General features: G+C 38.1%; 1 protein-coding gene across 8 annotated transcripts in view; it reads right to left on the bottom strand.

The window, feature by feature from the left end:
- The window catches only part of LOC148874240 (protein PSK SIMULATOR 1-like), a 29,079-nt gene extending 16,247 nt beyond the window's left edge, over positions 1–12,832 (bottom strand). Inside the window, exons 1-4 of one of the 8 annotated variants that reach the window (XM_088963149.1) lie at positions 12,793–12,832; positions 11,806–11,908; positions 11,257–11,608; positions 392–714 (exon numbers count right to left, since the gene is read on the bottom strand). In XM_088963149.1, the coding sequence (XP_088819275.1) occupies positions 392–714; positions 11,257–11,608; positions 11,806–11,891 (761 nt within the window). In that variant the 5' untranslated portion in view covers positions 11,892–11,908; positions 12,793–12,832. Of the gene's footprint in view, positions 1–391; positions 715–11,256; positions 11,613–11,717; positions 11,909–12,324; positions 12,726–12,792 lie in introns of those variants that run through there. The other 7 variants (XM_088963147.1, XM_088963146.1, XM_088963150.1 and 4 more) reach the window with 7 other exon arrangements.
- Positions 12,833–16,896: the final 4,064 nt, after the last annotated feature.

Below are 16,896 nucleotides of genomic sequence, written 5' to 3'. Positions count from 1 at the left end.
AAAAAAAGGGGTTAGTTTTTCAATTGATGAAAGACTAAAGTGAATGGATTTTGTTTTCTGTATCTGGGAAGAGGAAGTGAATGGGTTTTGTTTCATGTATTAGGAGGACTGTTCAGATTTGTTCGAAGGAAAGTTGAGATGGGGGGGTAAGTCAGAGGCTTCAGGTGTCTTCTTTTGGGCTTTGTTTGTGGCTGGCTGTTTGGCTGTGAGAGTCTTGTTGGGTGTGGTTTGTGGTTGGTTGTTTTGTTAGCTTTTAAGGGTGGTTTGGTTATTTGGGGTTGGGTGATGCCTTGTCATCTTTTTGTAATCCTTTTTCTTTAGTTTAATAAATTTTCTTCTTTATTTATCTTCAAAAAATATATAGTCAAAATTTAACATTTCTGTACACCACCTCTTGTCAGCAGCAGCAATCCTCAGTAGTTGATCCATGTCTTTTGATACTAAATGTTGCACACCTTCTGAAGGAAGTACCACTTCTTTCAGATGCTTTATATTTTCCTCTGAAAGGGACTGCATAAGATTGGCTCCCTTAACAATTGTGTTTGCAACCTCAAATGCTAAAATTGAAATTTTGTTGCCTTTTGTTGTCACCCCAGACACAAATCCACTATTATTCAAATTTGTCATGCTACTTCCAAGTGTGTCCAAGACCTCCACTGCCTTCCCAAGCCCAGCAGTACCAGCTCTACCCAAAAGTGAACTCACCTCTGAAACCTGTTAAGACAGCAGGAAACTATTAAGAGAATCCAAAGAACATATACATGAAATCAATCCATTTTTTTCCTTTTTTAGGTGATCTGTGAAGAGTATACCTTTTTTTTGTAAAGAAAGAAGGACAAGACACTACAGAATTGATTGTTTATGTGGATGACATAGTTCTTATAGGTTCGTAAGAAGAAGTCTACAAATGCAAGAAGTTCCTAGCTAAAGAATCTGAGATTAAAGATCTGGGAAATCTGAAGTACTTTCTTGGGATTGAAGCGGCACAGTCTAAGGGGATATCTATCTTAACAGAAATATATATTAGAGCTACAACATGAAACAGGAAAATTAGGAGCCAAGCCTCTAATACACCTATTGATCTAATTTTCAAAACCACAAATTAAGTGGTTTGGATCATAGTTGTCAAGGTGTCGCTTAGGCGCAAAAATGACAAGGTGAGCACCTTTTATAATATCAGTTATATTGCTGTGTCTTATTAATGTATGCGTTAAAAGATTTTATTACATATATATATATATATATATATATATATATATATATATATATATATATATATATATATATATATATATATATATTATACCTTGTTTTAATGTTTTAGCATTGAAATTTAAAAGATCAAAGGGTTTTGAGGAGAGTAAAAGAAAGAAAGAAAGAAAGAAAGAGGAAAGAAATAATAGAATTATAAAGAAGTTTTTTCTTCTTCTATTCTCTTTCTCTAATTAAATAAAAAAGAAACTCCATCCTTGTTTTTTCTATTTTACTTTCCATCTTAAATATTTACACAAGAAGTTAATAATCTTCTTTAGCTGCTAATTGATATGAAATTGCTCAGTTCAATACTTATTATAGTAGTACTATTTTTTAAAATAATGAAATTAATAGTACGTAATAGATTTTTATCTTTTAGATGTGATAATTTGCCACATTTTTAGAGGAAATTTAATGTTCTTAATAAAGAGAATTGCTATTTTTTCAATTAATATACATGCTGAATGATATATAAAACTATGTAACTAGCCAAAAGTTAGTTTTTTTATATTATAAAATTCTTATTGCCTAGGCAACTAGGAGACTAGGTGCCCCAGTGTCACCTGGAATCGCCTAGACACCTTGATAACTATGGTTTGGATGGTGAATTGCTTGATGATGTTGGAAGTTTCAGATGTCTCTAACAAGACTAGATATATTTCACTTTGAGTCCCACATCTTGAAGCTGTTGAAAGAATTTTAGTGTACATCAAGTCCAGACCAGGCAAGGGGATATTATTCACTAATCAAGGCCATTTAGATATGGTAACCTACACAGATGCAGACTAGGCAGGCTTGGTTGTTGCAGGGGGGAATCCAGTTACTTGGAAAAGCAAAAAAGAAAGACATTGGTAGCCAGATTCAGTGCATAAGAAGAATATAAGGCAATGGCTCATGGCATCTCTGAGCTTTTGGGCATCAACAAGATTCTTGGAGATTTTATTCATCAAAATAAAAAGATTCTTGGAGATTTTGGTGTTCTAGTTTATCAGCCTACAAGATTAGATAACAAGGCAGCAATTAACATTCCACATGATCTAGTTAAACATAGACTTCTTTTATCAGTAACAGAAGCAAAATTTATTACATAAACAAATTAGAGCATGTACAAATCATGGGCAGCTTCGGCTGTCCCCCTGAAAAACAAGACTATCAAAAAGAGAACTAAGAGCCTTTAAATCTTTAGTCTTACAACTGATCCCAGAAACAATGTGCCCTGTTAACCCCTTGTTTTGCTAACTGGTCTGCTAGACCATTAGCCAACCTTGGAGTCCACTGGATTACAAAATGCATATCCCTTGAAAATCTTCTAAACTTTTAAGTTCATTTCTGAAATACCAAGGATCTTTTCGTTCTGTCTCAGCCAGCTTATCACTACTTTGAAATCTCCTTCAACTACCAGCTTTCTCACCCCCAACCCCATAGCCTTTTGTGTTCCAAAAATCACTGCAGCTAGCTCCACTGTTACGAAATCACTAAATCCAATAGGGCCTGAATACAAACCCACAATATCTCCATTTTCATTTCTTAAAACCCCTCCAATTCCAGACACACCCGGATTCCCAAAATTGCTCCCATCAAAGTTTAGCTTAGGAAGTCTAACTCAGGGGGGTCCCAATTCCTTAAAGATTTCTTCTTAGCTGAGGATAAAGCTGCAATTGTTCCCTACTTCCTTATTATGTCATCAAAAGTAAACTCTGAAAATAAACTCAATGACTTAACCCAGAGAGCCACTTTTTCCATGATTCCTTCTATTAGAGCTTCCTTCTTTTCTTCTCCTCAAAGATTCGCTTATTTCTTTCTTCCCATAATGTCCAAACCACTGCTGCCCTCGTACATCTTCACAATAGCCTTCCCCTTCTTTTGGCCAACTAAAAGTAGAAGTGTCAAACAACCTGTCTAAACTGTCTCGGGTGTTCCACCTACACCCAAAGAAGGATAAAAACCAATCCCATATACAGCAAGAAAAGGAACAGGAAATGAAAATGTGATGAGAAGATTCACCATTAGAATCACACAGATAACACCAATTTGGGGAAAAGCACCAGCTAGGTCTCTTCCTCTGAAGCTCATTGCAGGTATTAATTGCACCATGGAAAACCTCCCAACAAAAAGCACTCACTTTGGGAGGGGGGATCGGGCAACACCAAACTTCGTTTAATAGAAAGGGCACAATTGGCTAGCAAGAAGAAGACAAAGACATGAAGAAAGAAGCACAAGTGAAAACCCCAAAAGGATGTAAGGTCCATAGTTTACTATCCACTTAGCTAGTATCAAGGAAAACCCCATCAAGAATATGTAGGAGGTTTGAGACAAGACCCAACTCTGAATCCCTCACATTTCTGTGAAAACATAGGCTCCACCCAAACCCATAAAACAGAAGAAGGGAACAAAAACTCAGAGATTGGTTTGCCCATAAAAGAAGAGAGGGAAAACAGAGATGGAAAAGAATCCTTTAAAGGAGCTTCACCCACCCACAAGCCTTCCCAAAATTTAATTTTGTTACCTGAGTTAAGATCAATCTTGATATGATCAAGTGGAAGACACTTCCAGGTCGCTTTCCAAGGTGAAGAACAAGAAGCCCGGCTAGAAATTCCAGCATCCCAACCATTCTCTAAGAGCCCATGAATGCTAACAATCATTTTGTGCCACAGTCTATCCGTTTAACTCGAGAATCTCCAAAGTCATTTCCCTAAAAGAGCCACATTCTTTTCTTTCAGCCTTCCTAAGCCCAGTCCTCCACACTCCTTCCTTCTACTCACTACTTCCCACCTAATCAAATAGTCCTTCTTTGCCTCACCTGGTTTCCGTAGAAAGTCTCATTATTTTCTTTAATTTTTTAACAACAGATTGAGACATGCTAAACACCAAGAGGTGGCAAACAGGAAGATAAGCTAAGGTAGATTCATAGTTTTCAAGGCGCCAAGGCAAGGCTAGGCAACAGGGGGGCTCCTTGTCGCCTAGGCAATGGATTTTTTTTTATGTAAAACCATACATCCTAGGGTAGTTCCCTAGGTTCCATAACCATCTTTCCTTAATAATTATTCATAATTTTCACAAGGGAAGTATAAATTTCATGTTTAAGTCTAGAAAATCAACATTTTATGAGAAGAAAAAGAACAAAGGAAAGAAAATTCAAAAAATATAGGGGCTGAACCCTTACTTTTGTTATAGGAAAGAAGAAAAGAAAAGGTGGAAGAAGAAGAAGAAGATGTGGAAGAAGAAAATGTGTTGATTAGACAAAATTTTAAGTTCTTCCCTTGCTTATTGGTTCAGGTTTTGAAATTTTTGAGGGTTCAATCAAGGATCAAAATTTCGATACGATACGCCCCGTATCGGGTGTATTGTATTGTATCTTTGGGGTCCCAATACCTGTTTACAGGTATTTTTGGGGACCCATTTTTTAAATAATATACATTTAAAAATGAAATTGAAAACCAAAGAAATAAAAAAAAGATAAGGGGAGTATCGTTATAAGTACCGATACACCTCTGCCAATACACAGAGGTGTATTGATACTTTGAACCATGGGTTAAATACAGCAGCTAGTAATGTTTGTGTTGATTAAACCCTAACAAAATAAGAAAATAATAAAAAGAAATTAGTATATAAACACATAAAATGAATATTCTAGTTTAATAATGTCTATTTTATAATTATAATGTCAAAAAATATATATATATATAAAAATATTTTATTACCCAGTGCACAAAACTGCTTGGCAACTAGGCGAGGTGAGCCTCCAAGGGCTCCTTGTCACCTAGGCATCGCCTTGACAACTATGGGTAGATTTGATTAAAGTTATCCTACCTCCTAGTGAAACATAATTTCTCTTCCACACTACCAACTTCTTTTCAAATCTCTCTACTACCAGGTTCCAGAAAGCCAACGATCTAGGTTTTGCACCTAGAGGGAGTCCTAAATATTTCATAAGCCAATCACTTGGATACACCTTAATTCCCTAGCCCATAAATCAATGTCTTTTTGCACCAAATTGACCCCAGCCCCTACACTTTCATTAAGATTAACCTTTAAATTCATTATCTTCTCAAACAAACTCACTAACATCCTCAAATTCCTAGCCCTTGCCTCACCCTCATCCTCACAAAAAATAATGATGTCATTCGCAAATTAAAGATGGGAGACCACTACACTATCTCTTCCCACTCTCCAACCCCTTAATGAGCCCATCTCACCAGCTCTCAAGATCAGTCTACTAAACACCTCTACCTTGATAGTGAACAAGAATAATGATAATGATTCATCAAAAAAGAATGGTGATAGTGGATCCCCTTGTCTCACACCTCTAAAAGCACCAAAAAAATCTTTAACCATCCCATTTACCAAGACTGAAAAATGGCAAGATTGCAAGCAACCTCTAATCCATTCACACCATCTTGCACCAAAGCCACATTTACTCAAAGCTTCAATCAAGAACCCGCAGTCCACAAGATCGTAACCTCTCTCCAAATCCAACATATAAATGAGATCCTTCCTCACAAATTTCTTAAACTCCTCTACACATTCATTAGCAATGAGTAGTTGACCTGAAATTTGTCACTCTTGAATAAAAGCACCTTGAAACTAAGAAATAATTGAGGGGAGGACTTTTTTATGAGGGAGAGAACCTTGGCTAGGATTTTGTCTGTACTCGTCACTAGGCCTAATTGGTCTAAAATCCTTGGGGTGACAAGCTTTGGATTTCTTAGGGATCAAGGCATTGGAAGTAGCATTAACACCCCTACTAATAATCCCCCTATGAAAAAATTCCTCAAAGACTTTCATTAAATCTCCCTTTAACCACTACCAACAATCTTGGTAAAAAGCCATAGAAAATATTGCTTTCATCCATCTCAAATTTTCTCTTCAACTCTCTAATTAAGGTACATTCCAAGGATGGCCAAGTCAAACCCTCTAAAATCCATCTCCTTAACATTGGCCTTCTATAAATTGATTTAAAATGACCATCCGTCCCTTTCTGACCTTTAGCCAATTCTGAAGCTGGAGATGATGATAGACAGTTTTTGTTGTCTATTAACAACCCACGAATAAGACTCACATGATTATTAAGTGGTCCTCGTGCCGCTTCACCCTCCTCATCACAACCCGGTCTACTAAAACAGCCCTTGGCTTGCCCCACTAGTTTATTGCAAGCCTTCAATTTCTGCACATCATTTTCATGTGAGCTCCGCTCACCCATCGACCTTATTCCCTTTTTTAATGCTTCCCCATAAGAAAAACCTCGCACTACAGGCACCATTATTTAAAAAAAATTCTTTCTTTGGAATATGAACCACCATAGCATTTGGTAACAACTTTTCCGATGCCATCGCACTCTCCACTCGTTTACATGCATGTCCAAATCCCTTTTTCTTTCTCCTCCACGTGTCACCCACCCAACCATGCCATCACCTTCTTCAACCTTTGAATTCCTACTCCAGAGCATCGCTTCCACTTCTGACACAACTTAGATCTTGTTCCAAACACCTTTAGCCAAGATGTCGAGAGAACGTGGAACCGCTTCAAAGCTTGACACCACCAACTATCCTCAAACTTACTACTCTTAAGTCCATCTTCTTTAAGGAGATGAGAACACCTCCCATGGCAAAAGCTACCTTCTCAAAGCTAAGTTTCTACCACAGGTTGAATGGCAATCCCAATAACTTCAGATGAAAGCAGCCATCACCAAAAGGTCTTCGAGTTGCAAGAGGGACACCAGTTTTTGACCACTATCGTTCCCTCCTTTGTTTCTACAATAGTGAACCCCACTGCTTCATTCCCCACATCTAACACAGCTTTCCTTTCATCGAATGGAATGATTATGACCGTTTGTTTGAGACCTAGTTAAACAATAGTCATTTCATCAAGAAGAATATTGAAGCACAATAGATTTGTCTACCTTTTGTCTCTTTAAACAACCAGCTAGCATATCTTTTAACAAAAGGAATTATAAAGGCAAAACTAGTTGATATTCTTTGCAAGTTCAGCACGATTAAATATGTGCTCCACTTGAGGGGGAATGTAGAGAAAGTGATGGTAGTGTAAAAAGAAAGTAAAAGAGTGTAAAAGGGATTTTTTGTAATTCCTAAGATTCTCATTATTATAGTGATAGGAGCCATTATTTGGTGTAATGGTAAAATCTCAACCGTCTCCTTCCTCATTCCATGCCTTTCCTCCTTCCCCTATTATGAGCTTCTTTAGCCCCTCCTCCTTCTTACTCCTTTTCGAAAGCTTCAAATGCATGTTTAGCAAACTCCTCACCTTTTTTTTTATCAGCAACACAGAAAAAAATTCATTAATTATGTGAGAAACATGATTACAACAAGTTGTGAAAGGAACCAGCTATAGAAACTGTCCCAAATCAGTACTACATTTGAGCCCAAAGCATGTGTTCTATGTAACCCTTGCTTGGCTAAGCTATCTGCCAAGCTATTAGCAGTCCTCCTCACCCATTTCACTTGGATTAACATGTCCTGTGACAGCCATTTGAGTTTTCTGAATTCATTCCTCAAATGCCATGGCACCCCCTCCCCTTTAACCAACCACTTAATCACAGTTTTAGAATCTCCCTCAATAATCAGCCTTCTAATACCCAGTTCTTTTGCTTTCTCAACCCCAAAAACTGCAGCCAAAAACTCCAATCTTGCCACATCAGTCTGCTCCACAAGGCCAGAGTATAAAGCAATTATGTTCCCCTCTTCATCCCTAATGACTCCCCCAAAACCTGAGGGCCCTGGGTTACCCAAACAGCTCCCATGAAAATTCAGTTTCTTCCAATCATTTATTGGAGGAGATCAAACCTCGACAAATCTTTGTCTTGTAGTTGAGGATGCAACGATGGTACCCCAAGCTCTGAAGAAATCTTCAATCTTGAAATCCGAAAACAGCTTCAAACCTTTTGCCCAATGAGCTACCCTCAATGTTATAGTTTCAACCAAAGCTTTCTTGCTTCATTCCTTCTCTTCAAATATTCTTGCATTTCATTCCTCCCACACAGTCCAAATTAGTGCTGCTCTAGTGCATCTCCACAATGTCTTACCCCTCCTTTTTGTACAGCTAATGCTGGTAGGGCTAAACAAACCCTCCAACCTATCAGGAGAAGACCACCTGCATCCAAAGAGAGAAGTAAACCAATCCCAAAGAAAGCTAATAAACAGGCAAGAGATAAGAAGATAAATCGCAGTCTCACCATTCAACTTGCAAAGAACATGCCAGTCGGGGGACAAACACCAGTTTGGTCTCTTCCTTTGAAGTAAATCAGAGGTATTAATGCTTTCATGAAACACTTCCCAGCAGAAGGCGCTAATTTTAGGGGGAATGGGAGAACACCAGACTTCCTTAACTGGGAAAGAATAGGAAGGAAGCAAACTCCTCACCTCCCCAAAAGAACAAACCTGAACTCTTGCCTACTTTGACATCTCTAGCAGCTAAACTCTTGATCTCCACGTAATCTCCCTTTTCTCCCTTGGTGACTAGAATAGCCTCATCAGGTTTCTTTTCTTCCAAACCTTGACTATGTCCTTGATCAGAACCTTGAAGTTTGTCCCCACTTTTCCTTTTCTTTCCCTTTTTGTTGTAGACATTTTTGAATTTGTTTGTTGGACCAGACCCTCTTTCAACCTTGAAAAGATTTGTGTGACATGCACTATTTTCAAAAGAAAAAGTTGTTGTTGGCAGGTTGGGAGTTAATCTAGGTCGAAAGAGGAGTGTGATATCAAATGGCTACACGGTTGAGCTGGAAGTGCCAAAGAACGCTCGAGTTGTAGTGCCAAATAAAGCTTGAGAGTTCACAAGACTCACGATGAAGACTTGACAAACTTATTCGTTTATCCCTTTAAACAATTATGGGATCAAAAGACTCAAAAAAGAAAAAGGAAGATGACCCGAAAGAAAATGACATAACATGGCATGATTAATGGACTTTGATGAAATAGAATCCAATGCAACTCTTCAAGATTGTACATGAATTTTCTCAAGCATATCAAACAAGTATATCTCATTCACCTCATAGCTACTTCCAATCACCTTCCGAGACTTTAGGTCCTAAAAAACACTATATGAGAAAAAGAAGGCTATACAACAGTTCAAAGATTTAGTCAAACTACCAATAGAGAGAAGGTTATTGAAGTTTGGTGGCATGAAAAACAAAGGATAGAGTAAGGGAGTTTAAGGTTCTAATGTTTCCCTTGCTAGAGATGGGAACAAGAGAGCCACGGCAAGGGATATTTTGTCACAACTAGAGAAGAGTTGGTAAAAAAATAAAAGGTTAGAAATTCTGGTCATGTGATAAAAGCACCAAAATCAATAATCCAAGGAATCCTATGATTATTGGAAATAGTTGCATGATTGATAGAAGCACAAATACCTAAGTGGGCAAAAGCAAATGAAGAAGCATTGCCTAAAGAGTTGAATGCTGCAACAATGGTCTCCAAATGTTTTATGAGTCAGCCATATTTCTCAAACTCTACTTTCACTATATAAGCTACTCCATAGATGATTTCTCATCACTAGACCGCTTATCTCCTTTTGGAACAGTAGCCACATCGGTATTTCCACTCTTCCCATTCCCAATTATCTATTGTTATTATTATTTCTAAACCTTACTGGTACGAGGTGTGGATGTAGTTTCCAACAAGTGTCCTTTGTACGCTTGGGCTTCTTGCAATACTCGCATACAATGTCCTTATTAGTAGTCTTTGACTTTACCCCAGCATGCACAAAATGGTCAATAGGTGCTCCCTAAAATTGTACTTGCCTCCTACTTTTTTCACTACTAATAAGCACATGCTTGAGATAATGTTACCTCATCCTTCACCAATATGTTTTGTCTAGTGATGTCATACTCAAGGGTGAACCCAATTAAGAACTTAAAGACCCTATTCCTTTCTACCAGCTTCTTGTAAGTCTCGACATTATTTGTGCTTTCCCACACAACAATCACCATCAGATTAATTTCATGTAATAGAAACTTCAGCATAGAGTAATACATGACTAAAAGCTTCTCCCCTATCTTACACTATTCACATCAGTCTTTAGTTTGTATGCACTATCCACATTCAACTTCTAGGAATTTGTTTCAACTGCATTGTCCCATATCTCCTGGGCTGAACCCATCCATAAGTAATGCTAACTGATCACTGATGTTGGTTGCATAGAGTTCACCAGCCACCCAATAACTGTGTAATTTTCCTACAACCATTTCTCATAACTTCATTAGGATTAGTCTCTTGTGACTTTTTCTTACTGCTTCTAAGATAATCAAATTTTCCTCTACTACAAACATGTATTCAAACTGACTTTGACCAAGCCGGATAGTTGGTCTCATCCAACTAAATTGTGGTCACAGCATTCAACAGAGGATTTACAAACCCTGCTGGACCAACTATAGATTCTATATTCTGCTTCAATTCAGTTCCAATTTGTTCCCTTGATCAAAAAAACTCCAATAAACAGTACTCTGTTGTCAAACAAAAGTCAAACAAGACCTAAAGCACTTAACTCCAATCAAACAGAGTGCTAGTTCTAGGGTTTCACACAACCCTGCAATCCAGGATAGAAAAGTGCAGATGCTCCTACCGATGACTTCAAAAGTCTTTTCAACCTGGATCAATCTCAATCAGTTCACAAATAAAGACCACCAACTTTGGTGTTATTGATTTGAACACAATATCCTGCTCTTTGCAAACTCCAATTTTTAAGAAACTAATATTAATTTCAGATCTTCACTAGCATCGTTATTTTGTCAAATTGAATAAGTAGTATTATCTTGGAAAGCTTCAATATATACAGAAGTAGATAATTTAGCAAATCCATGTTCAGCATTACCGAAAATTGAGAAACAAGCTAATGAATTACAAATGACCTGGCCGTAGAACAAATATAGCACAAATCTCAGTACTACTCTGACTTAAAATATGAGAAGTATGAGAAAAAGAAAAAGAAAAAACAATAAAGGAAAAGAGAAGGAAGAAAATGCAAAAGGCCTTTCTTGGTTGTCCCTACCTTTGTGACTGCCATCTGCTTAGATTTTGTTGATATAGATTTATGTGACAAAGTTCTAGAGAAGCGTGGAATCCCATCATATTCTTCTTCATTGCTTCCATACGCAGTCTTCATGTCAGGAAATGAAAAAGGTTCCCTTAATTGCTTATCCATGTTTTCCCTCCCCGGAGGGGGAGTCAAATCAGTACCCATATTTGATGACAATCCAGGAGATTGATAAACACCAGACCTATGATCACCATGACCATTGACATTTGGGAAACTTCCACTGGAGGCATTATCAACAGTTGATCTTCTCGAACAAAGCCCTCCCATGGTATCGATGACAAAAAATAGTAGCTCACTTCTTCGTCTAGCTTCCCATACAAAAGAAACATAAAATTATATGTCAATAACAGTAACTAAAACAAAAAGGACTTTCTAGCACTTAGACTGAGTTATTGACAGGAAATGAATTCTACCCAAAAAAGATAACAAATGAAAGCCAAGCTTTCCTCAATTGGTGAATTAAAAGACCATGCAAATATAAGTTCTGGGTGTCAATAATACCCTGCCCAGCTCCAGAAATTTGATCCCGTGTTCCACCAGAAAGCTCCACAAGTTCTATTTTGGTCACTATTGTATCTCCAGTCCATCAAAATCAAACTGCAAACTAAAAACAGCACATATTATAATTTAATAACTTCATAGACTCCCTCAAATCCCTACCCATTCGAATCGATGAAGAAAAGAAATAAATAATAGTAGGAACAATAAGAATCAAGGGAAGATATGAACCGAAACCCAATAAACCATGACAGAAACAGCATACCTACCGAACTAAAAACTATTTAGAGAAACAAGGGAAACCGAAACGGGTAACAACAAAGAGACCAAAAATAAACAAAACCACCCTCAGAACTTAAGATCAGTCACTGAAAACCAAAGCACAAGCACAATACCATACATGTAAACACGTACCCACATGCATACATCCACGAAATAGATTAAGCAAAAAATTGAGGATATGCAGAAATAAAAGTGAATGGAAAAGAAAATAATAAACACATAAAGACGGAAAAGTCTCACCGGGAAAGCACAATAGTGGTGGATCGGTAAAAGAACTAAGAACCTAGTAAGAAAATACAGCTATTCTGGTCTCTAGTTCTGCTTCATTTCAATAAGAGAGAGAAAGAGAGATGATGATGATGATGATGATGACGAAGAAGAAAGAGTATAGGTCTTGGACAGCGAGAGTGGTGCAGCAGAAGGAAGTCCACAACCACAAAAATAAATTTAAAATTTGAAAATAAAGAATCCAATCCCAATGACAGAAGGAATTCGGATTTGCTCACGGAGGGCTCCTCAGAGGAGGACCAGGAGGTGGAGGGGGAGCTGGTCAAACCCTTTCCTCTTCACCAAATCTAACCATGGTTACGTTCTAACCTCTCACAAGTCTTAAGAAATAAGAACACAGACAAAACACACTCGTTTTATTAAAATCTATCAAATAATTAAATATTGATCAATCTTTAATATTCTAACAGACTCTCATACCATTCACACGCCACCTCAAACCGGCGGTCTCCTCCGAGGGCCACCAGGGATGGCGATGACTTGTACTCAAGAGATGTACAACAACTTCACTCGTCGGTTTGGCCCCACCAAATGGATTGAACGGTTCAGATCCTCCGGATTATAAAACTGTGATAGGTAGATATAATTGAATTGCCTCTCTTGATTAATTGTTGGTCAACTTTGTTTTGATAACTATTGTTGGTCAACTAGTAAAGATGGAATAAATGCATCATCTTTTCATGAAAGGATGTTGCAGTGTGGAATCAATGTGGGACGTCCGATTGGTGGGCAAGTATGGTCAACCAAGTGGGTTTGGTCTGGCCCAGCAGTTACTAACCATTGACCTTGGGCAAGTGGTTTACACGATTAAGGAGAACAGCATGTTGGTTTTGTTTATATTTTTATTTTGGCATTCCACATTTCCACCGCATATTAGGTTTTTTTAGAGCACTTTATATTAGGTTAGGTAGCTGGTTTTTCAAAAAAAAGTCGATGATTGTAAAGTTTGAAGAGCAAAATATGCCTTGATGACTTGATCAAAGAGGAGTCAAAAGAAGCATCTTATGTGGGGAAATGATCTTTCTTTAGGTAAGAAATGCAAGAAAATTAGGTAAAATAGTTAAACCTCAACTAAGTTTTAATATAAATACTTATATCATCCTTTAGTTTCTTCTAGGACTTAAACCTCCCTATACGCTAGAGATGGCAATTTGACCACTAATTTGGGTTTGGGGGTGGGTTTTTTAACCACTAGTTAGGGTTTGGGGGTGGGTTTTTTTATCACTAGTCAGGGTTTGGGCGGGTTCAGGGGAAAACCTGAATCTCTGGGGTCGGGGGGGACCGGGTAGGGATGGTATTTATCCACCCCACCCCAACTATATTGTATAACATAATATATATTATATTATATTATAGTATATTACATAATATAAAATAGTTCTAGATAGGTTTAAAAAATAATTAATAAGTATAGAAGTAAGAATCACCGGGGTTAGGATTTTTAGCCCGTCAGGGTTCGGAGCGGGAAATTTGAATTTGGGGTCGGGTGCAGGGCAGGCAAACCCCGACCCCGCCCTGCCCCGTTGCCATTCCTACCTATATAATACATACTTGACAGAATTGATGAAAAGACCTTTATACCCTTCAATATTCTTTAAATTTACAAAGAAAACCTCAAGAATATAACCCAAAGTAATATATGACTTATATAAAGAATGATGTCATGGCAAACAAAGGGAAGTAGAATCTAAAGACTCATTGTCAAATTCGGTATACATTTGATGAATGTAGGCTTGTTGGAGAGGAAATTGTATAATTCTTTAAAATTTTCTCCCGTGTTCTCTCTCTCTCTCTCTATCTCTCATCCATCTATAATTGTGAATTGAAAACAAAGGTGCTAGTACAAAACCATAGGAGGTTTAAGCCTCCAACAGCTCTCTGGCCCAAAAGAAAGAATAGTGAAGGGAAGAAAGGGTATATCCATTTTTTGGTTTGAATTTGTATCGTCATGGCTTTGTGGATCAAACTTAAAGCATAGTCTTCTTGTTTTTCGCTCAAACTCACTTTACTAAGAAACAAATCTCTCATATCTTTCCATCCCATTGCTACCTCTTTTGTTTGAGTTCGACTTACTAAGAAACAAATCTCCCATATCTTTCCATTCCATTGCTACCTCTTTTGTTTGAGTTCGACATCTATAAGCGATCTCTAATGGTGTTTTGATGGTTGAGTGTCATATTTAGGTGAGAACACGAGAGATTAAAATCATTTTATTTTTAGCAATCTATTGCATTCTCTTCCTAGAAACATTCAAATGGAAACTTGGAGATCGATGTGCTCTTGTTTATCTTCATTGGGTTTCTTATGTCTTTCATATGATTTAGAGATTTTTAGTTTCATGATTCCTAGTGAGAATACCATGCCAGTATAAGAGTTTTTTATAACATTTCTTTGCTTGGTAGCAAAAACTGTTAGACATTGTATGCCCTTAGCTCCAATTAGATTGATGTACTTATGACATTTATTGTAAATGAATAAAGTATATATTTGATTCATGTTATTGTGGTGTGTTTCTATGTAATACCCTTAAACTGGACACTTATGAGACTCGTATTAGTTTAGAATGTTCACAGTCGTTGGATAAGTCTGGGGAGATTTATCCTGTTAAGGCTAACATTGATGTGCCGCTAAGTGTTGGGGTGGCCTGTCTCAGTTGCCAGGGGAGACCCGAGGTACATGCAGTGTAGGTTTACTTGAAACCCAGAACCGGACCTGATTTCCAATATTGCCTTGGACCTTGGTAATTAGTGGGCAAAACTGGAAAGTTACACCTGACCCCTAGACTCGATTATGATACTGTACTAGGTGTCGAATTGGATTGTCTTTGATATGTCAATCAGTGAGATCCTTAGCGGGGGTCAAAACCTGGGTATGTTGGGACAGTCCAAGAATTCATCTGAGTGGGTGATCATAGTGGTAGGATCAGCCCCTTTGTCAGACAAAGGTAATGATCGGGAATGCACTCTCTCTGGTGGAAACCAAGACTGCCAGCAGCCGATTTCAATCGTTGAAATTTGTTTTGCAAAATTTATTTTATATACGGATATAAATATATATATTATGGTTTCAAAATGTTTGCAAAAGGTTTTAATTCCCGGGATCCATGTGGGTAGAGAGTGCAGCACTATTCCTTGCAGCTGAGGGAGAGGTCCTCTCTTGTCGGGCAGTGTATGATCATTATGGACTGAGAGGTTAAGTGTAAGACCATTGAGGGTAATACCTGATGGGTTAATCTTGCATCTGCCCACAGTCCTTGGGTTTTTATAAGGTGGCTTGGCCCAGGGACCACTTAGTGTAAGTGTTGGGCCCATTAGGAGTCCATGTGATGGGCTTCAAGGGGTTCACTATCTTTTCAGTGAATTCGGCCATGCCTTGTAATAGAGGCTGGGCTGAACCCATGTGTTTAATGTGTAGATCAATGTTTGGGTCCCGCGCCATACAAAGAATCCCAACTGGGCAGCAGGTTGGAAGCAATTTGAGCACTTAGACTTATTGGGCCTAAAGCCCATTTCAAACTGGCCTAGTTTGACTAGTTAAGTAAGGGGGCGGATCTGGGATTAAATCAGCAGATAGGATAGGGTCTTACCCTATCCACTCAGAGATTTCGAATCTGAATTCAGATTTGGAAACCTTCAAATGAGATTAGGAGAGAGTTGATTTAATCTGTAGATAGGAGAAGGGCTTATCCTTATCTCTTAAAGATAACTCCTTATCCAAATACAGATTTGGATTAGGAAACTCCTAATCAGATTAGGAGCTCTCTTTAAGGCTATAAAAGGAGGAGGGGGCGAACCATTCAGTTCATCCTTAGCATCCCAAGCTTCTTAGAGATCAGAACTCAGAGCACCAAGAGAGAAGACAACAACAGTGTGACTACGCCATCTTCTCCCTACGTTTCCTCCAATTGCCGCCATACTGCCAGTTCGATCTCCTTTCTTTATAGGAACAATCAAGAGGCATCTTGATATCAGTCTTTGGAGAAAGGCTGATCGGAAGTCGTGCTCATTGCCTTCATCGAATTCTTGCTGAAGAATTCAGTTCGTTGGATGGACCCTGTTGATTCTGCTCCATCGTTCATTGTGTCATCTTCAGTGGGAGCAGTCTTTGGAGTCTTTCTTTGGGCATGAATACCTTCGTTGGGAGATATTGCATCTTCGTATCTGGTATATCCCTCTCCTACAGTTTTGGTTTAGATTTGGTTCGGCTTTTGGTTCAAGATTGATCATTGAAAAATGCAATTTTTCTAAAACAGGGAATGTGATTCCCAGATGGGAGAGAGGAAATTTTTGAAATTTTGCCCTACCTTCCTGTAGAGTTTGGCCATCCATATGATGGATCTCTCATCCCTTCAAAAACCTATGTAGAACAACGACTAAAGGGGTGATAATGAAGGTCAAATTGGGTTTTACAAAAAATAAATTGGTAGATCTAGAAGGAATTCTTAAGGAGGGGATGTTTTTGTCCAATGATGTCATTCAATAAGGGAGATCTTAGTCCAATTTAAAAAAGGAGGGAAAGTTTCAA

Source organism: Nelumbo lutea, chromosome 1 (genome assembly GCF_056320005.1).
Source record: "Nelumbo lutea isolate HS-2025 chromosome 1, American lotus-T2T, whole genome shotgun sequence".
NCBI classification, from domain to species: domain Eukaryota; kingdom Viridiplantae; phylum Streptophyta; class Magnoliopsida; order Proteales; family Nelumbonaceae; genus Nelumbo; species Nelumbo lutea.
Note: the sequence above shows the minus strand (reverse complement) of the source record. Positions and strands in the feature narration are given on the sequence as shown.